Raw genomic sequence first — 21,137 nt, forward strand, 5'->3', positions numbered from 1 at the left:
AGAATGTAGTTTTAGGTGGGGCCCCCTCTCTGCGCATGGTGGCATCACAGGTGTTTTGGACCCAGGAAATGGCTCTGTCGGCTAGCAGTGAAAGCTGTTTTAATGTGCTTGATAGTCTTCACAAATCCATTTTCTGGACTGTCTGGACATTAGTGCTGCATGACCTTTGTAGAGCATGGTTTAGACTGACCCAAGAGCAAGACTGGAATTGTCTGTTAAAACTGAAACCAACCTATTCCTATGCTGCCTAATGCCACAGCCTGTGCTCCGCTGTGTGGCCCACTGGTATCAAGAGGGGACCTCTGTCACTCAGAAGGAATGCTGGGATGGCTGACAAAACAGGCCTCGCAGCCTGTTTGTTGGCAACCCACTGTTGTCTTGCTCACTATTTCTGTTTCAGCAGGACGGTCCCAGGAAGAACCGCTTGAAACCTCACCCTCTGTTTCTCCTTCCCTTTTCACACTGTATGCAGTTATCTCACACTTTTCCACTTTTTCAACTTTTCCTTCCCTCTTTGTCAATGCAAGCATGTATTTTACTCAAAAGTACATACAAACACACACACATACACACAAGCTCTCTCTGTCTCTCTCTCGCTCTCTCTCTCACTCTCTCTCTTGCTCTGTTCTCCTTGGAACTTCAGTTATTGTCTGCACACCTGGTCAGTTAATGTGATTTTCCTCCCCTCCTGCGGGACAGTTGCCCGTCCTCAGTGGCTAAAATTGTTTATTGAGCGTTCCACACCAGCATACATTGCTTTGAATGTGCTCTCCACTCCCAGAATAATTATGAGTTATTAGCAGCACACCTGCTCTGCAATTACTCCTGGGACTGTTGGCAGACAGCTAAGACATTAGCCCCCACCCAGCACACCCACCCACCTAGCACTTGTTCCCGGTCAAAAAGTACCATCACATTCAAGCAGTGAATATTAATGCATGGATCCACTGATGTCTTTTTGAGTTTTTGCTACTGCTGAACAATATGCCTTTGCTGTTGTGTGACTATGTTCAAACATTAATCCACAGTGCATAGTATTCTATACAGCAGTCAGTCAGAAACATCAGACCCTAGCGGACTTCCACCATGATCTTCCTTGTACCTTGTCGTCCTTCTCTGCTGAAACCCCCATATTTCATCCTGCCTGCCAGAGTCAAACCCCAGAGATGCTGCCACATCAGACACAGGAGCATACAGGACGCAGTGTCACTGATCCATCTTTAATGAATTCCTCTCAAGCCAAGTCAAGTCAATTTTATTTGTATAGCCCATTATAACAAATTTGCCATAGTGGGCTTTACAGCAACACAACATCCTGTCCTTAGACCTTGCACGGGCTAAGGAACAACTCCCTAAAAAAACCCATCTTTAACAGGGAGAAAAATCAGAAGAAACCTAAGGGAGAGCAACAGAGGAGGGATCTCTCTCCCAAGACGGACAGACGTGCAATGGATGTTGTGTTTACACAAGTTACAGAATACAACATTGAAAGAGGATAGCATAGTTATAATGGAATTATAAGATATAGATGAAGAATATGATGGGGAGGATGCCACCGGAACAACCTAGGACCTGAGCCACGTGACCACCATCACCATGTAGACCTGACAGGAGAACAGACTACACGTGCACATAGGAGAGACTCACATCACACCATGCACATACACAGGAGAAGACATAATTTAGAGAGAGAAAAGATGTGAGAGAAGAGAACAGTTTGCAATAGTCAATAATATACTATACACTATAATCTCATCAGCAGAACAGTGGTTGGTAAATTCATTGAGACAGAAACCGACCCGCCATGCAGTACAGGTCGTGAAGTATTCAACTTAAAGGCAACAAATTATAGGCTAAGGCAAAAAGATGAGTTTTAAGTTTGGATTTAAAGGACTCAACAGACTCTGATTGTCTGATGGCAACAGGCAGGTTATTCCACAAGAATGGGGCCCAATAGGAAAAGACCCTGCTACCAGCTGACTTCTTTTTAACTTTAGGTACACACAGGAGCACTGTATTTTGAGAGTGGAGAGCTCGAGATGGAATGTATGGTTTAAGGAGATCAGACAGGTAAGATGGGGCAAGCCCATTTAGGAGTTTATAAGTCAGCAGAAGCACCTTCAAGTCTGATCTAACATGGATAGGAAGCCAATGAAGGGAGGCAAGAATTGGTGTAATATGGTCAAAATTTCTAGTTTTAGTTAGGATTCTAGCTGCAGCGTTTTGAACCATCTGAACACTTAGTACTAGTATGTGGAAGACCTGAAAACAGACATTACAGTAATCAGGTCTGGATGAAACAAATGCATGTATTACAGTTTCTGCATCAGCCATGGAAAGGAAAGACGGCAGTCTAGGTGATTTCTTTAATGTGCTTATTAAAGGAAAGGCAGGAATCAAACGTAACACCAAGATTTTTGGCTGCCACACTGAAATCACTGTTGTTGTCAATTGTTATTGTTACTTGATCAAATTGATGTCTGTGTCTAGCAGGGCTAATGACCAACATCTCAGTTTTTTCCGAATTTAAAAGCAGGAAATTTAGTGACATCCAGTTCTTCTCAGCAGCCAAGCAGGCCTCTAAATTATTAATTTGGCTATAATCATCAGCCCTTACAGGCATGTACAGCTGAGTATCATCCGCATAGCAATGGAAATTTATTCCATGACTGTATGATTTGGCCAAGAGGTGAAATATAAAGAGAAAAAAGTAGAGGTGCCAAGAACCGAGCGCTGAGGTACGCCACATTTAACGTCAAGGGAATATTTTGATGTAATATCATTGTAGCAGACGCAATGATTTCTTTCAGATAAGTAAGACTTAGTCAAGAGAGAGCTAAGCCAGAGACACCAAAATTACAATTTATTCTGTCTAATAGTATGCGGTGATCAATGGTGTCAAAGGCTAAACTGAGGTCTAGTAGTAGAAGCACAGAAGTGGAATCGGAGTCCATAGCAAGTAAAAGATCGTTCACCACTCTGGTCAGAGCAGTTTCAGTGGAGTGACAGGCCCTGAAAGCTGACTGAAAAGTAATTGGTTTAGAAGAAAAGTAATTGGTTTAGAAGCTGACATGAGCTTAGTCAAAGTATCGAGAGAGATAGTCTCAAGAGCAGTAATAACAGGGACGATCAGTAACTCATTATATAGATATGAAATTGGTAAGACAGGATCTGCAGGAGTAGCTGGAGTTGAACTAATTTTGTGTATATCTCATCAACCTTACTGCAGAAAAAGTCTAGAAACTCATGGGCTGTGAATGATGAGCAGCTAATAGACAGCTGCTTTGTAGTAAATTTGGCTAGTGTCAAAGAGAAATCTGGGATGTTTATTAATATTGATTAAGCAAGAGAGAGCACGCTGCATTCGCAGCAGATAAAGCAAGCTTGTATTTCAATAAACTCATGCCAAGATAGGTAAAAAAAAGAACCTTTCAATTTTGATTTTCGCCATTTACGTTCCAGTCTCCTGAAGGCCCACTTAAGAGCATGTGTCTCATCGTTAAGACCAGGGTATAGGCTTCTTTAGTCGCCTAGCTCTGGTAGTGAGAGGTGCAACTGAATCAAGGACACTAGAGAGGGCCACATTTAAGTCACTAGTGAAATTTTCAATTGAGTCAGTCTCTACAGTGAAAGGAGCCGAGACTTTAGGCAGCTGATGGCCAAATGCAGCTACAGTGGACGGACCAATGTGGCTTATGGCAATTATATCTGTGCTGACATTACCAGGACAGGCCACTAATGCTTCAAATTTAATGAGAAAATTATCTGACACAGCTGATGTGGTTGGCAAGACAGTCAGATCGGAAACAGCTGTCCTTTTAGATAAAAACCAAATCAAAGGTGTTACCGCTGCTGTGAGTTGACTTGAACGGAGCGAACCCAAAAATATCAACAAGCGCCAGAAAGGCTTTATTTAGAGGATCAGCAGCCTTATTCAGATGAACATTGAAATCACCAATAATTAGAATCTCATCAGAATGAGTAACAAGACCTGAGATAAATTCTCCAAATTCTTCAAGAAATAGCGAGTAAGAGCCAGGAGGTTGATAGAGTATCGCCGAGCAGAGTCTGTTCGTGGCTGAGGGAGATGGACTAAGAGCCTCAAAAGATTTGAATTTAGTTTGAAGTTTAGACGTTAAATTGAAAGTAGATTTAAATATTAAGGTAACGCCCCCTCCTAGTTTATTTGCCCGAGCTACATGGGCATAAGTATATCATTTAAGGGAAGGAAAACATTTGGTTTCAGCCATGTTTCACGTAACCCAATCATATCAAAACTGTGTTCAAGAGCCAGGTCACTTCTTAGTAAGGCTTTGGTAGACAGTGAGCTGATATTTATGAAACCACATTTAAGCATCTTGTTGAAGTGATTAGTAGTAGGTAGAACTTTAGAGCTACCAATAGATGAAATATTAATTGGAATTAGACACCTTGTATTATTAGTTGACAATTTTGAAGACCTACGCTTGGAACGATGTGTGTTCACATTTTTTGATAGTATTAGATGTTTGGCTCTGTAGATTATTAGCTACTTCATTGCACATTTCACCACCACCACCAGTGGTAGGAATGATTATTAGATTTTTGTGATTCACACATTTAGGACAGGAGATCTTGGGAGCAATACAACAGGGTAGGTAGGGAGACGGTCTCAATGTTATAGACCAAACTGTCAATCTAATAATCTATACTATGAGAAATTTCCTGACTAGACATATTAACTAAACTAGCTGATCCCCGATCTGGACTAGATTTAAACCTAGCAGGCTGTCTAATCACCTGCAACCTGCTGAATGATAAGTCCCTAGTGTCAAACTAAACATAGACCGCTATCTATATTGCTTGACAAAAGACTGGCGCCGTCCTCAGTAGGGTGAATGCCGTCTGCATTCAGCAGGTAAGGGCGGCCCCAGAGGGAAGGCAAGAAGCCCTTGTCGTTCACTCTCTGCTGGCTGTCACAGTGTGTCACTTATATCAGGACACCCTAGCTGGTGTAGCGCTCCAGTCCACAGACTTCCTCCAAGACCCACCTGGACCGATGATGCGACAAGCGGACAGGCATCACTCATGCACACAGATTCGCATGAACACAAATACACACAAATGCATTAAAAGACAGTGGCTGTATAGCCCAGGGGTCTCATCTTTTAGAAAGAAGCAGGTTACAGGCTAGACCCGTAAATTCAGTTTTTTTACTGTAGTGCCCACAAGAGAATACACTGGGGGTAAAAAAAGATCTCTTGGAGGGGTGTCCGGGTAGTGTAGCGGTCTGTTCCATTGCCTACCAACATGGGGATTGCTGGTTCGAATCCCCGTGTTACCTCCGGCTTGGTCGGGCGTCCCTACGGACACAATTGGCCGTGTCTGCGGGTGGGAAGCCGGATGTGGGTATGTGTCCTGGTCGCTGCACTAGCGCCTCCTCTGGTCAGTTGGGGCACCTGTTCGGAGAGGAGGGGGAACTGGGGGGATAGCGTGATCCTCCCACGTGTTACGTCCCCCTGGTGAAACTCCTCACTGTCAGGTGAAAAGAAGCGGCTGGCGACTCCACGTGTCGGACGTGGTAGTCTGCAGCCCTCTGTGGCTCGGCAGAGGGGATGGAGCAGTGACCGGGACGGCTTGGAAAACAGGGTAATTAGCCAAGTACAATTTGGAAATCCCCCCCCCCCCCAAAAAAATCTCTTGGATTGCCCAGAAATCACTACCCTTACAGAATCCAGATATCACATTCCATGCAAATACTTGAGTTGCATGGCACTATCATAGAAAGGTCATGGTTACTTTGAGTAATTTTTTTTTTTTTTTCGGTTGGAGCTGAAGTGGACGTTTGAAGTGCTCTCGCAGACTGTGTGCCCCTATTCCCCCCTTTCCTTTCCATCTTCCCTGTTATCTGGGTCTCTGCAGCTGCGGTGTTGGGCTAGGAAGAAGATTTAATCATCAACAAAGAGCCGCAGCCGGTGCAGCAGCATGCAAAAGGGCCAATCTCAAACTGCCACTGGCTCCTGAGCCAAAACTGCCGGGCCCCACACACAGACTCTGCTGGGAGGTTGCGGTGATTTATGAATTTGCACTCAGAAATGTGCGAAAGAAAATGTATACCATGCTAAACACTAGGAGTGTTGTTGGTTGGATGGGTGTTGTGTGTTTTTAGTTGTATTTTTTTTTTTTGGATCAAAAGGCCTACATGTAGAAGATTGACATAATAGGTTGTATTTAGCTAGGCTGTCATTCAAAGTGGCTATAACAGCTGTCTGTTTTTATTTTTATGACTTGGAGATGTTGGGATGTCAGTGAAATGTATGCCCTCTCGTCAGCACGTCTGTGGAGTAATTAAACCTATCAAGGCGATGGTGTCATTATATGGAAATAGGGATTTAAAGCTCTCATTGTTTGTTGGCAATTTTTCTTGAGTTTCTGGTAGATGAGAGGTTTTGCATATAGCAGTTATACAGATCTTCTGAAAGAGATAATGTGACTGAATCCAGTAATTCAATGTGCACACTACTTCCTAATGGCCTTTTTATGTTGCTAGAGTTTTCAAGTATTGGACTCTGACATGGTGTGCCTTGGGAAAGTATCTCAAAAGCATTGATGTGAAATGAGTAGAAAGAGATTTCGCCCCCTTCGCATGCAAGCCACTGGCTGTTCTCGGTTTATAGAGGGCAAGTTTGTCAGACTCTTGATGTTTAGGCTTGTTGAAGTTCAGCCAAGGCTGCTTTAGGGGCTGCCCTCTAGCTTGGTGCACCAGAGATTAGCCCCAACCAAACCCAAACCCTTCACCCTGTGTGTATGCGTGCGTGTGGGATTTAGAGCAGTGTGTCCAACTACCGTGCCTCCGGCCTGGCTGCAGCTCTGCTTTTTCTGCCTCGACTCTCGGTGGAGTAAATGGCTGTGGAGTGTGCAACCCGTCATCCGGACACAGCCTTTGGGATCGGCTTTAGAATGACTGACAGATCTGGACACACAAACAAGCTCAGGGACGGATCTGAAAAGGCGGACGCATTCACATACTCCGGCATCTGCATGACAGGTATCCTGAGCCAGGCACGCACGCTACTGGTTAATTACCTCCAGTGCCACAGCAGTTTGGACTATTGCAAACTGAAGGTCGGTGGCCAATGAAGAATCTTAAATTGATGGAACAACCTCCAGTGTGGCGGTGTTTTGGATCCCTCCGGCACTGTGACTCGGAGGCACCAAATTCTGCTGGAGTATGAACGGAACCTCGGGTAACGCAGGACCAGAGAGCATTTCAGGCTGGGGGAGTAAAGCTCCGGACGTCCCTCAGTGGAGAAACGCTCCCATTTATTCATGTTCTGCCTGGGATCACTGCAGGAGCAGCATGACAGTGCACGGCTTTGACGGGCTTCCCGAGTCTTATAGCCGTCACAGAAGACTGAGGAAAGGAGGAGGACGATGGCGAGTGGGACTGTTTTCTTACAGCAGGTTCCCCTGAGATGCACAGGCTCCCAGGAACAGACCACAGATTCACAGACCACAGAGCCATAACGAAATCCACAGCACTGTCGGACATACACAGGCTCACCCCGGTCATGCCCATGTGCACGAAAGGATGCATGAATGCCCGAGAGTACTGGATGTGTCATTAGGTGTGTTGGGGACATGCATAAAAGCTCATCGCTCCGTGTGGGTGGGGATGAGAGTGACTGGATCTTCAAGAGAGAAGGATTCTGCTCTGATTGGCACAAGCAAACAAGATGGACTTCCTTAGAGGTCTGTTGTACAGTTTGCTTGTTATTCAGTGAGCCCTCAACTGAACGGCTTAATTGTTTTAAATGGAGTCTTTGTCCTTGACTCGGGACGCTGTGTGGTGTGAGTTATCGTGCCCAGTGTTTTCCGTGCCTCTGTCGTCATCACTGTAGTGAAGCCGACTGCTGTCGTCTCCTGTGTGGGTGTGTGGACATGGGTAGTTTGTCTGTCTTTGTGAACTGATGTCAGGGATCTGCCTCAGCTCAGGCCTACAAGGCTTTCTGTGTGTCATCGCAACACTCCGAAGCAACCTCTCTCTCGCTCTCTCTCTCTCTCTCTCTCTCTCTCTCTCTCTCTCTCTCTCTCTCTCTCTGTCTCTCTGTCTCTCCGTCTCTCTCTGTCTCTGTCTTGCTCTCACATACATACCATACGCGCCTGAAAACTTCTACATGTCAGCTCTTGTGGCACCAACTGCGCTGTCTCCCTCTCTCTTTTGCTCTCTCTCTCTCACTCCTTCTCTCTCTCACTCCTTCTCTCTCTCTCTCTCACTCCTTCTCTCTCTCTCACTCCCTCTCTCTCCCTCTCCCACTCTGGCTCTCGCTTTCTCTCTCTCTCTCTCTCTCTCTCTCTCTCATGTTTTTCTTTTAGTGCCACTGCTCCAAAAATAATTTCTCCACCCTCCCCCTCTCTGAGCCACTCCTTCCTCCTATATTAAATGTGGCGATCATCAATAATGTATGTTACAGTAGAAACCAGATTTTCTGTATTTGCATCAGTGATGTCTATGAATCCAGATGGATGCCAATTGGGAACAGTTGTACATTTGTAAGCCTGCACCAGTTCATTTTAACAGCCTTTGCATCTCATGAGGGAGGAGTGGGTTATTGGAAAAATGGTTTGAAATTGGCTGTTATTGAAGGGCAATACCATCTAATTTCAGTATTCAAATTGGTTTCATATGTGTTCGGGCAATTTTTCATTATTTATTTTTACATTCAATAATGTCCCGAAATGTGACTAGAGAGCAGACTGCTTATAAAGTACATATTTGGAGTGCTCCGTTGACGATGAAAAGGTGACAACCATACTGCACTGAGGTGTTGCGTAATTTCTTTTAATTTTGATACAAGATTCTGTGGGTCTGTCTTCTGTTCATTTTCTTTTTTTCCGGATTTTTCTCCCTTTTTCTCCGCAATTGTATCCGGCTAATTACCCTATTTTCCGAGCCGTCCCGGTCGCTGCTCCACCCCCTCTGCCGATCCGGGGAGGGCTGCAGACTACCACATGCCTCCTCCGATACATGTGGAGTCACCAGCCGCTTCTTTTCACCTGACAGTGAGGAGTTTCACCAGGGGGACGTAGCACGTGAGAGGATCACGCTATTCCCCCCCCAGTTCCCCCCCAAACAGGCGCCCCAACCGACCAGAGGAGGCGCTAGTGCAGCGACCAGGACCCATACCCACATTCGGCTCCCCACGTGCAGGCACGGCCAATTGTGTCTGTAGGGACGCCCGACCAAGCCGGAGGTAACACGGGGATTTGAACTGGCGATCCCCGTGTTGGTAGGCAACGTAATAGACCGCCACGCCACCCGGACGCCCCTGTCTTCTGTTCATTTTCAACGGAGTCATTTCATCTTGTACATCTTGATAACGCCGCAGGTTTGACTCTGCAGTGTTTAGTTTTGACAAAGAGTCGCCTAGGTGTACCTGTACGCCATTTGAATGTGTATTTGAATCGTGAAATTGGGTGGTATTCCCCTTTTTTCTTGTTTTGAACAAGATGTTTGTTTTGCTTTTGACGTGTGCATGCGAGTGCGACAAAATGAATGCACACGTGTGTCTCTGTCATTCAAGGCCCTGCTAAAGACAGCAGAGGCTGCGCTGTTCTTTAACAGTTGTTTCTCCTCCTTCCTCTCCCCTCTGAAATGGACCTCTTGCAGACGGAGGTAACTCCACCTGGGCTACGCCCCACCCAGCTCCCTCCTTAGGCATGCTCTGTCACTCTATCCTCTCTGTTTGTGTGTGTGTGCGGTAGTACAGTCTGTAGCGAGACACAGTCGGATGGATTGTCTGTCACTGTCACTTTGTAGCGTGCATGTGATTAGGTCACACTTTCGTGCAGTGCTGTAAAGATACACATGCTAACAACCGAAACGGGGATAACGTGTACGGGTGTGTCTGAGAGACGGAAACGAAGACACGGCGGTGTTAAATACTTCCTGTTTTACTGTTCTGATTAATAAGTGGCGTGTATGTTGTGTTTGTCTCACTGTCTCACTTGATGTCTTTCCTCTCCGTATGTCATTTCCTCACCGTGAGTATAGCTACTGTTGATAACATGCCGGGCACACTAACCGATGGTAATTGTTCCTCACTGCTAGCCTGCCCTGCCTGAACGCCTTCATGTGTATGCAGCAGTTGCATGACTTGTGTAGTGCTAGTCTCGCCCTATTCCTTCCATATCAACTGTGACTCGTTTTTTTATGTGTTTTGTGTGTGTGTGTGTGTGTGTGTGTGTATACTTTTGTGTGTTTTGAGCTGTCACACACACAAACTTAGACACACGCCAACACACACAGCCAGGAACCTGTCATTGTCAGGATCCAGCCATAGTAGACCATGAGTCAACTGTAAAAGCTGCAAAGCTTCTCCTATATTTTAACAGCCTCTTTCTCCTCTTTTTGTTCTTGGAACGGCTGAGCAGAAGATAGCCCAGGAAAGGGAAAAGTTTGCAGATGAAGGCAGTATATTCTACAGCCTGGGAGAATGCGGCCTCATCTCCTTCTCTGACTACATCTTCCTCACCACCGTGCTCTCCAGTAAGTATTGGTGCATAAAGGCTCGGACCCTTTAGTTGGGTTGGACCTTTTAGTTGACTGGTTAGCGCAGTCGCCTGTGGTGCATTTGACCTGGGTTCGCGTCTCGGCTGTGGCGGTTCCCGGCTGCCCCCCAAATTCGCTACAATATCAACAACCAATGAACCTTTCTGAAGCTTTGTGCCGGCAGCCATACCAATGTGTACCCTGGCTCTGCCAAATGATGGAAGCTAAGCAGGTGTGGGTTTGGTTAGTCCTTGGATGGGAAAACTGAGTTGCTGCTGGAAGTGGTGTTGGTGAGCCAGTAGGGGGCAGTCTTTCCTCTGGTCCTACAAAAACAAACAAAAACAATAAATGTCAAATCCCAATGCCCCAGTGCAGTGATGGGGGACACTGCTGTAGGAGATGCTGTCCTTTGGATGAGACGTTAAACTGAGGTCCTGACTCGCTGTGGTCATTAAAGATCCCATGGCACTTATTAAAAAGAGTAGGGGTTCCCCGGTGTCTTGGCAAAATCCCCATCTGGCCACCTAATCATCCCCCATGTAATTGGCTTAATGATTCCTCCCTCTCCACCTCAAGCTGATGTGTGGTGAGCGTTCTGGTGCAAAATGGCTGCTGTGCATCACCCAGGTGGTGCTACACATTGGTGGTGGTTGAAGTGAGTTACCCCCTTCAATGTGAAGCGCTTTGGGTGTCTAGAAAAGCGCTATATAAATATATTATTATTGTTATTATTATTATATTATGGTCCAATGCCCAGAGATGATGTGCTGGCTAAAAGCGCGTCCCCTCTCTGGAGCCACCTGAACTCTCACTGACCTGTTTCTTCCCACCTTTGTCACTCGCTGCTTTCCCCATGCCTTAATTAAGACACCAAGGAGAAACCCTCTGCACAGTTTGACGTACAGGCCAAGGCACTTTCCTTTTGGGTAGAAGTTGCCCAGTTTGATATCAGCTGGGTAACTTTCCACCTGTTTGGCGTAGCCTCCAGCCCTGTGTTTTGTTACAGTTCATCATTGTTGTTGAGGAACAGTTAGCTGCCTCAGTGTCATCGTCTTCTGCCGAGTCAGTTTCGTATTAGCTGGATTTGTTTGGTAACCTGTAGAATTCAGATTCGTGCTCCCCTTCAGATTGGATCAGAGTCCAAAATAATGAGGATTTGCCTCTGGTTCAATACCCAACAAACTGGCTGCTAAACTTTTTTTTTTCTTTAAATTTCCCCCTTTTTCTCCCCAATTGTATCCGGCCAATTACCCCACTCTACCGAGCCGCCCCGGTCGCTGCTCCACCCCCTCTACAGATCCTGGGAGGGCTGCAGACTACCACGTTCCAACTCCGATACACATGGAGTCGCCAGCTGCTTCTTTTCACCCGATAGTGAGGAGTTTCACCAGGGGGACGTAACGTGTGGGAGGATCACATTATTCCCCCCCCAGAGGAGGCGCTAGGGCAGCGAACAAGACACATACCCACATCCGGCTTCCCACCCACAGACACGGCCAATTGTGTCTATAGGATACCCGACCAAGCTGGAGGTAGCACGGGGATTCGAGCCGGTGAGCCCCGTGTTGGTAGGCAACGGAATAGACCACTATGCCAACTGGACGCCCCTGGCTGCTAAACTTTTATTCTTAGCGTGGGATGAAAAAAAATCATTTCGTATGGGGAAAGTCACTAGGGAGTTTTTTTTTTTAAGCGTTAGGCTCTCATAAGCGCACATGCAGCACAGTTGGTCTGAGCCCCTTAGCCATGCTGATAAAATGCTGTGAAAGAAGTCTTAGTTTTGGCCTGATGCATGCATTTGCACGTGCATGTGCTCGGACCCACACAGGCATGCGATCCCATTTATCTTGACAAGGGTACAACATGTATACGCCTCATGCACAGCCAGCGCTCAATTCCTGTGTTTCAGTGAGTCAGACTTGAACTCGCGAGTTATTATTCAGGTCGATCCATTGCGCCCTGTTGCTCTCACATTTTGTTGTATTGCTTTCAAAACAAGGGTGTTTGTGTGTGTCTGCTGTGGCCTGCAGCTCCCCAGAGGAACTTTGAGATTGCTTTCAAGATGTTTGATCTGAACGGGGATGGAGAGGTGGACTTGGAGGAGTTTGAGCAGGTTAGACTATGGTCATGCAACACAACTCGCCTCCACAAAAATCATAACACACACACACTGCATGGGGACACAAGGTCACAAAAGATCTAACTGACCATTAGACTGGAGAATGCTTCAATATCCACTCAAAGATCGCTTTGCAGTAAACCAGAATATACTCACACACACACACACACACACACACACACACACACACACACACACACACACACACACACACACACACACACACACACACACAGGTAATAATAGAGATGCTTGTTTTCATAGTTGGAACTCATTTGTGCCCCCTCTTAAGATGTGGTATGCTCATGGAACAATCTTTTCCTCCAGGTTCAGAGCATCATTCGCTCCCAGACCAGCATGGGCATGCGACACCGCGACCGCTCCACCACGGGAAACACACTGAAGACAGCCGGCTGCAGCTCTGCCCTCACCACCTACTTCTTTGGAGCCGACCTGAAGGGAAAGCTCACCATCGGCAGCTTCCTGGAGTTCCAGAGGAAACTGCAGCATGACGTTTTGAAATTAGAGGTGGGGGCGGGCGGATGCTGAGGATGGGGATGAAGGAAGAGTTTATTTCACTGTGAATCGTCGAACCACTAAATGTTGTTTTGGACATGAGCTACGTAGGTTTATTATAATGCTGACCCTTCGCTGAACAAGGCTGAAATAAGACTTGAGTGACTTGTGTTAAAATACACAGCAAGCCTCAAAAACTACACATATGTAATCACGGACCTGTCTGATAGGGCTGAAAAGTCTTAAACCCCATTCCCACATGCCCCTTAACATGTAAACCTCCCCTCGATTTTAGGTGTCGGGGTCTTGTTTAAATGCAAGCTGGAGTTGATCGAGTGGAGGGTAGTGGAGTGGTTGGCACGGTCGCCTTGCAGCGGGGGGGGTCCTGAGTTCGGGCCCGGGGTTGTCCGGCCTTGGGGGTCTTGCTCTGTGTGGAGTTTGCGTGTTCTCCTCATGTCTGTGTGGGTTTCTTCCAGGTGCTCTGGTTTCGTCCCACAGTCCAAAGACATGTAGGTCAGGTGAATCGGACTTACTAAATTGTCCCTAGGTGTGTGTGTGTGTGTGTGTGTGTGTGCGCGCGCCCTGAGATGGACTGGTGACCTATCCAGAGTGTTTCCCTGCCTTCCACCCAATGACTGCTGGGATAGGGTCCAGCATCCCGTGACCCTAATTAGGATAAGCAGCCTGGAAAATATATGACCCTTCGCTGTACATCCCCAGGACTGCTCTGCAGCTGTCCGAGCACAACAGGCGAGAGGAAACAGTCTGCAAATGCTGAGGGAGCTAGCATAATACACCAGTAAATAAAGGGGGAGGCGAGAGGGACGGGTGAGTGTCAGCTTTGAATAAAGATGGAAGAAGAGGATGACCAAGGTGACCAAGGCGTATGTGGACTGTCAGTGCTGGTGATTTTCACTTTGTCTGAGTGGTGGTGGTTCAGTATGTCTGTCAGCTTCAGTCTGCAACTCCTCTGTGCGACAGCCGAGTCCCTCCGCTTCTCCCTTTGCCTCGATGGTAACGTGCTCCTGACTGCTGTCTCCAGCGGTGGTGTTGTTGAGGATATAGTTATCCTATTAATTAGTGTGGATACTGCCAGCCGACACCACAACTGCGATGGGCTGTGACATTTGAAGCTCTAAGAATAAGACTGGCTGTCCTGCTGTCTGCCAGAGACACAGTACTGTCTGTCACGTCTTAATGATGTTTCAGCGCTGCAGTTTAAAGGCAGAGAAACGGTACCAGCACATATGCACTGGCAGTGTTTTAATGTGGGTAATCCTTTCAAGTCAGCCAGTCAGTATCTCTCTCTCTCTCTCCCTCCAATTGTTTTTATCCTTTTCTCTCGGCAGGATGGCTCCCTCCCTCCTGATTCTCTTCTCTCCCTCCTGGAGTTCTCCCCCTGCATTTAGCTTGTATATTTGCCGATGCCTGTAGTGATGAGGAAATTTAAATCTTGATTTAGAGCACCAAGCAATCTTTTTTTATTTTTACTACTTTTATTAATCCCCGTGGGGCAATTCTTTCTCTGCATTTAACCCATCCTAGCTTAGCTAGGAGCAGTGGGCAGCCGCTGTGCAGCGCCCGGGGACCAGCTCCAGTTCGTCTTGCCATGCCTCGGTCAGGGGCACAGACAGGAGTATTAACCCTAACATGCATGTCTTTTTGATGGTGGGGGAAACCGGAGCACCCGGAGAAAACCCACCGCAGACACGTGGAGAACATGCAAACTCCACACAGAGGGCGACCTGGGATGACCCCCAAGGTTGGACAGCCCTGGGGTTGGAACCGAGGATCTTCTTGCTGTGAGGCGATAGCGCTAACCACTGGGCCACCGTGCCGCCATGGAAATCAGAATGGATAGATGGAATGATTGGTGGTTCACCAGTAACTCCTGTATGTCCAGGAATTATGATGGGAAATAAAATCAGATCTGTGGTCTTCAGTGGGACCTGCATCTCACAAAACCCAGGCCCTCTCACTAGAAGTTGTGTGCGGTATTTCAAAATGGCAACTCAACAACCTTCATCCCAGGCTTATATCGACTTTGTCATGGACGACCTGTTGGAGGTGTTTGGAATTAGCATTTTGAGAGGTCGACATGTTCAGAAAAGGGGGAGGCAGGGCCTTGTGGTTGTCAAGCCGCCTCAGATGTAAATCAACTGGATTGACCTGACAGCTGGACCCACTGTTGCTAAGCCATGCTCCAGTAGAACATAATAAAAATGCACACACACAATAAATATCACTCACACCAGCTTCGGGTGCAATTCAACTTGATGCTTGACACCACTATTTGCCGTTTCCCATCTTCCCTGATCCTCCCCCTCCCATTAATTCTTTTCTATCTGCACAGCACTCAATCTCTCCCTGTCACCCCCTCTCGTTCTCTGACCCCCAGTTTGACAGAAATGACCCTGTGGACGGCAGGATCTCTGAGAGACAGTTCGGGGGGATGCTGCTGGCTTATAGTGGAGTTCAGTCCCGTAAACTCAAACAGATGCAGAAGGGACTGAAGAAGATGTTCAAGGATGCACAGGTATAAACTACATATACGATATGCTGTGTGTGTGTGTGTGTGTGTGTGTTCGTTTGTGCATGAGAGAGAGGGACAGCGAAAGGTAATAATACATCACAGGTGGACAGCTGTCAGAGGCTTCCTCCGTCCAGCAGTACTAAGCTCACTCACTCACTTTTCTCCCCCAACTTTCTCCACCCTTCTATCATCTCTGTCTGTGCCGGGCAAGTACAGCGCCCCGGCTCATCAGCATGTGATGCCTCTGGATCTTCCTCCGAGCTTCAGTAAACGTAGAGATTTTCATCTTCCTCTGACCATGTCCCTGTTTGCCTTGCTCTCTCTCTCTCTCTTCCTCCTCCATCACCTCATCTGTTTGTCTCAGGCGGTATCCTCCACTGCTCCTCCATCTATCAACATAGCCATAACTCGTTTCGGCTCAGGTCGAACAGAATGTGGATCTGACAGGAGCGTAGAGCCTCGCGACTGTTTGGTATTTCGAAGGAAAATGCTCCCCTTTCAAAATCCCCTTATCTCATTCCCTCGTCGGACATCAGACATCGAAATGATAGAGAAATGGTTCACGGGGACGCTTCAGGACCAGGACTAGAATGCATATTAACAAAGAGGTAGAGAACCCGCAGTGGAGGTGAATACGCCAGAATTTCCTGACAAGTTTGTGTGTTTGGTCTCGTGCAGGTCTGCTGCTGGCTTGACTCCAGCATAATGGACCTCATCAGTTAATCAGCCTTGCTCATGTTCTACGTATGTAAATCCATGAAGGCGCTGCGACAAGTGCTCTCTCTCATTTGCATAAATGTAACACAAACGTCAGACTTGAGTTACGATAGGGCCTTACTGCATGGTTAAATGTAGAGATTAGCAGACAAGAGGACAAGAAATTCCATTCCTCTAGGGCGCCAGAAGGAGAGGGAGAGGGAGACGAGGGCTGTGTGATGCCAAATCTACTTCTCTAAGGAATTAGACTGCAGTCGTTACCTCTCTCCCTCTTTCTCTTTGTTCGGCTCGCTCTCTTTCTCTCTGTTTTCTCCTCCCATGCATTCCCTTGTCTGTGTCTCAGAGCTGTCTTCCTGCCATACCTGCAAGGTAAATAAAAAAAAAAAGTGGTACTCGCTGTGCGAGACCAGCTGCTCTCTCTTCTTTGCAAACAAGCACATCAGCACCGTGGTGTTTCTGTGTGAGTGTGCGCCCGCAGATGTGTGTGCGCTGGAGAGTGTGTGCACGTCGGAGAGACTGTTCTCCTGTCCACACGTGCCTTGACGTTCACCCACGTGTGTCGGACGGTTCCACCCACCGCCCGTTGTCTGCTTGTCAAACCATTGAGCTGCTCTTTTAAGTAGAACTGCACACTCACGTCCTGTTAACGTGGGGTGGATTCCTCACAGGATTGGAGCGCTCCGGTATCGCTCCTCAGTTAAAACTGCAGAGGTGAGTCCTTCCTGCCACAGCATTTTTCTTTTTTTTAAAAAGAAATATTTTTTTTGTTTGTTTCTCTTTTCTCTAGGGCATCACGTTCGAGGAGGTGGAGAATTTCTTCACTTTTCTGAAGAACGTCAATGACGTGGACACAGCACTGAGTTTCTACCACATGGCTGGGGCGTCCATAGATAAAGGTGCAGCGCTCATCCTCCATTTACGTTCCCCACCTCCCAACTCGCGCTGTTCCCAGCCTGCCCTAAGCTTCCCTGCTTTCCACCCCCACCCCCCCCCACCCCTCTACAGATCACCCCAGGCTGGTTAAAAACTCAGCCAGCCATATCCCCTTGGCTGCATCTCATTCCCCCTGGCTCCGCTTCCAGTCCTCATGCTGTACCCATTTGTAATGTCTGTGCACCCATCCATCTACCGCCTCCTCCTCCTCCTCCTCCTCCTCTACTGAGCAGAACCCAGGGGCCGTGACGTTACATGCATGCATCGCTTCCCTACTCAGGCGCAGGCTACTGTTTCCCATTCACAGACACGCTGACCTCAACCTTAAAATGACAGCGGTTGACAGGAGGTTGAGAGGATGATCAATGATCAGGAGGGTCCTGGTTCAATTCTCAGCGGATCACCAGCCGCCCTCTAGTCACCGGTACAACTGGAGGGTGTATTCCAGCTTTACTGGCGAGTGGAAGGTTCCTGGTGTCTGCACTGTCCACCAACACTGCCCAAGTGCCCTTTAACAAGGCAGTGTATCCCAGACTGCCCCAAGAAAGCTGCGCTGTGTCTGGCCCTTTTAGGAAAACACATACAGTAATGCACAATGAGTGAGGTAAGATGGAAATTCCGGAAAAAGAAAGAAAAAAAAATAAAATAAAATTACAGGGTGAGGTGAAAACACATTTTAATAGACATATTTCCTCATCTGGCCAAGAAATTCCTTATCTTTCATCTTCCACATCTGGAAAAAAATTCCACTTCATTAGATACTGCTGAATTCACTATGAACCTCCTACGATTTCAACAGGAAGAGGCAGTTAAAGTGCGGGTGATCCGTGCAGACCTGTACCTTTCCTACAAGATGCTGATGGTTTTATGAGGCGATCTTTTCCTCGTTGGCTGCAGTGATTCGGCTCCCGAGTGTCGCTGCAGATGTTTTGTGTCATGACAGCCATTAGTTCTGATTCACTGGTGGCACAGCTGTCATGTCAGGAGTACAGTCTACCCCGAGCAGCTTGTGGTTTGGTGTGTACACACATACACGTGGTAATAAGTTCCGGGTCTGCCCATGTGCATCTATGTCTGCACGTGAGTCTGTCTGCACCAATGTCCTTTGCGCGCCGAAATGTTTGCCCAAGCCACTGCAGCGAGTGGCTTGGGCAAACGTTGAAATGTGTCTCTATGCATGTGTGTGTGTTTGTGTGTGAGGGGACGTCGTTATTGGAAGGCGTAATGTGTGCTGTGTCTGCGGGGGACGGCCTGGTGTACATAGTCCTCCTCCTGCTTCAATACTCTTCTTCTCAAGAGGAAATCCTCTCAGAACTGTAGCTTATATTCACCATGACCCCCCCCCCCGCCCCGGTCCAGACCAAGGGTCTTTTTATATCACTTTATCGTCTCTTTGTTTTCCATTTTATGACCGCAAAGCTCTCTCTTTTCTCCTCATTTCCTACCCCTCTCCCCCTATGACCACCCTTTAGCCCCCCCACTCTGTCAATCAATCAATCAGTCAATCAAGCTGCATTTTATATAGCGCTTTTCTAACTGCAACAGCCACTCAAAGCACTTTACAATTAATTAATTCACACACACACACACACAAAGGTAACAACTGCTCATTGGGAGCAGCGAGGAGTTCAGGGTCAGTCGAAGCACCCCTGCAGGGTGAGAGAGGAGTCAGCATCCCAGACCTTAACCTGCAATTTCAACACCTGCGTTGTGTGATCGGCTATACTGACACACAACATAAGTGGTCACAGACAGAATCAGAGGCGACGAAGTTTGCAATGATGCAAACCACAGTCTTTCCCCCGTGCAGACCAAGCTCCAGTGTGTTGACCGCGTTTGCGAAAAGGGCCTACTGAGAAGCACTGTTTGAGCTCAACAAACCTGAGGATTAATACAAGTTTAAAAGGCTTGGCAGGGTTCTGTATGGACACCATTGGTAATATGAAACGTATGATTGTTTTTGTCTCATTTCATCCTGAGGACGACCAAAGTGGAAAGGCGCCACTGTCACATGGTTTGTGGAGAACCAGGACCGATGAAGTGTCGTTTTCTAGTGATTTCGTTGGAGGTTCCTGTCACAAGATTATCTAATGAATGCCGCACATTTGGTTCAAAGTGACAACTGAAAATATATATATTTTCATGCCAGTAGATACGCCCACACACACACACACACACTCTCTCTGTCCCGCATCCCTGCATACCCACCTCCCAATCTTAACCAGCCTTGTTCTTTCAGTCAAACGACTCATCATTGTCTACATCCCTGTCCTCCTCCTCTACCTTCCTCTTCGTCCCCCTTCTCCCCTCTCGCGTCTCTCAGATAGTCTCCCAGGTGAACCGGGGCTATTGATCCGGAGTGGCTTGACTCACACATACTGTCCTCTAAATGGGCCGTTTATGAGCGGGCTCGTGTTCACGCAAGTCCGTGTTCGCTCGCTCTCCTGTTACTCCACTGTGTAAATGGTAACTCGCTCTGTCTCCTCCCCCCACCACCACAGCCACCATGAAGCAGGTAGCCCGCACTGTGGCCAAGGTGGAGCTGTCGGACCACGTGTGCGACGTGGTGTTCGCCCTGTTTGACTGCGACGGTAAGTAGCTGTGACGGGCGCCGTTACGTGGGAATTCATCACGCCGGCTGTCATAGCCATCACCGTAGACATTTATTTATTCATGTAAAGCAAATTAAATGGAATATTTCTCATCATCCCCTTACCACCTCCTCCCCTATATTTTCATCGTCTCACTCTCCCCCTCCTCTCATGTTGCTCTCTCTCTTTCCCGCCTCCTCCTGCAGGGAACGGAGAGCTGAGTAATAAGGAGTTCATTGCCATTATGAAGCAACGGCTGATGCGCGGGCTGGAGAAACCCAAAGACATGGGCTTCACTCGCCTGGTGCGTGCCATGTGGAAGTGTGCCCAGGATACTGCCTGGGACTTTGCCACACCCAAGGCGCAGTAGTGGGACAAGAGGGATGCTTGAGTGTGTCTGGGACTGCAGGGGAGGCTCGAGCGCACAGATGCAGAAACGACACTTGCATCGCCGAAAGGAAAGCTTCAGAGGATGTTAAAGACTGAAACAGACAACTAATGCAGAAACACTCAGTAAGGCTGCAGCACTGAGAGGCATAATCAATCATGCAGCTATGCTAGTGTGGTTAGCGCTTTCAATACCGTGACTGAAGCATGCTGACACAGCACAGTGTGTCCCAAGAGGCTTTCCATCTGTGTCTGTGGAAGGCGTTAGGGGTATCTGGATGACAAAAACTTTTGATTTCCTTATTTTTCTTCGCCATATTGTATGTAAGAATGCAGTGCCAACAGGAGGCCAGCAGGCACAGTGAGTGACCCTTCCCCGAGCTAAAAACAGCAAGTTTCATAACCATAGTTAACATGATTTATTCTGACTGCAAAAGGAAAGACATGAGAGTAGGATGAAACTTGTGTGACCTTCAGTTATATTTATGCGCCGCAGTACGTTCTCCGCTATAGCGGTTGTACGCTCAGTGGAACCCTCGCAAATTTGTGTAGCGGGGCAGAGAGATGGCGGTTTGTAATCTTATTAGTACCTCTTTATTCCATACCCAAGTTTGATCCTCCAGCTCTGGCTGCTGCTGTAGTCCTGTTATCTTGGGCCACGAGGGATCGACCCAGCTTGCTGTGCCCTTAAAACGTCTCGTAAACAAAGCGTGTGCATCATCACCAATCTTGTTATTGCTCACTGATCGACTTTCTGTTCGACAGCTACTGACAGTATCGCTCTATTAAAATCTTTTTGATAACATGAAA

The 21,137-nt window shown here is 47.4% G+C and overlaps 1 protein-coding gene across 1 annotated transcript in view; it reads left to right on the forward strand.

Moving 5' to 3' along the window:
* Window positions 1–21,137, forward strand: part of micu1 (mitochondrial calcium uptake 1) — a 49,287-nt gene extending 28,150 nt beyond the window's left edge. The window contains exons 6-12 of the mRNA XM_056291560.1: window positions 10,414–10,528; window positions 12,562–12,644; window positions 12,978–13,178; window positions 15,565–15,702; window positions 17,204–17,312; window positions 19,851–19,940; window positions 20,147–21,137. Of these exons, the coding sequence (XP_056147535.1) occupies window positions 10,414–10,528; window positions 12,562–12,644; window positions 12,978–13,178; window positions 15,565–15,702; window positions 17,204–17,312; window positions 19,851–19,940; window positions 20,147–20,310 (900 nt within the window). The 3' untranslated portion in view covers window positions 20,311–21,137. The remainder of the gene's footprint in view (window positions 1–10,413; window positions 10,529–12,561; window positions 12,645–12,977; window positions 13,179–15,564; window positions 15,703–17,203; window positions 17,313–19,850; window positions 19,941–20,146) is intronic.

Source organism: Lampris incognitus, chromosome 13 (assembly GCF_029633865.1).
Source record: "Lampris incognitus isolate fLamInc1 chromosome 13, fLamInc1.hap2, whole genome shotgun sequence".
Classification (NCBI taxonomy): domain Eukaryota; kingdom Metazoa; phylum Chordata; class Actinopteri; order Lampriformes; family Lampridae; genus Lampris; species Lampris incognitus.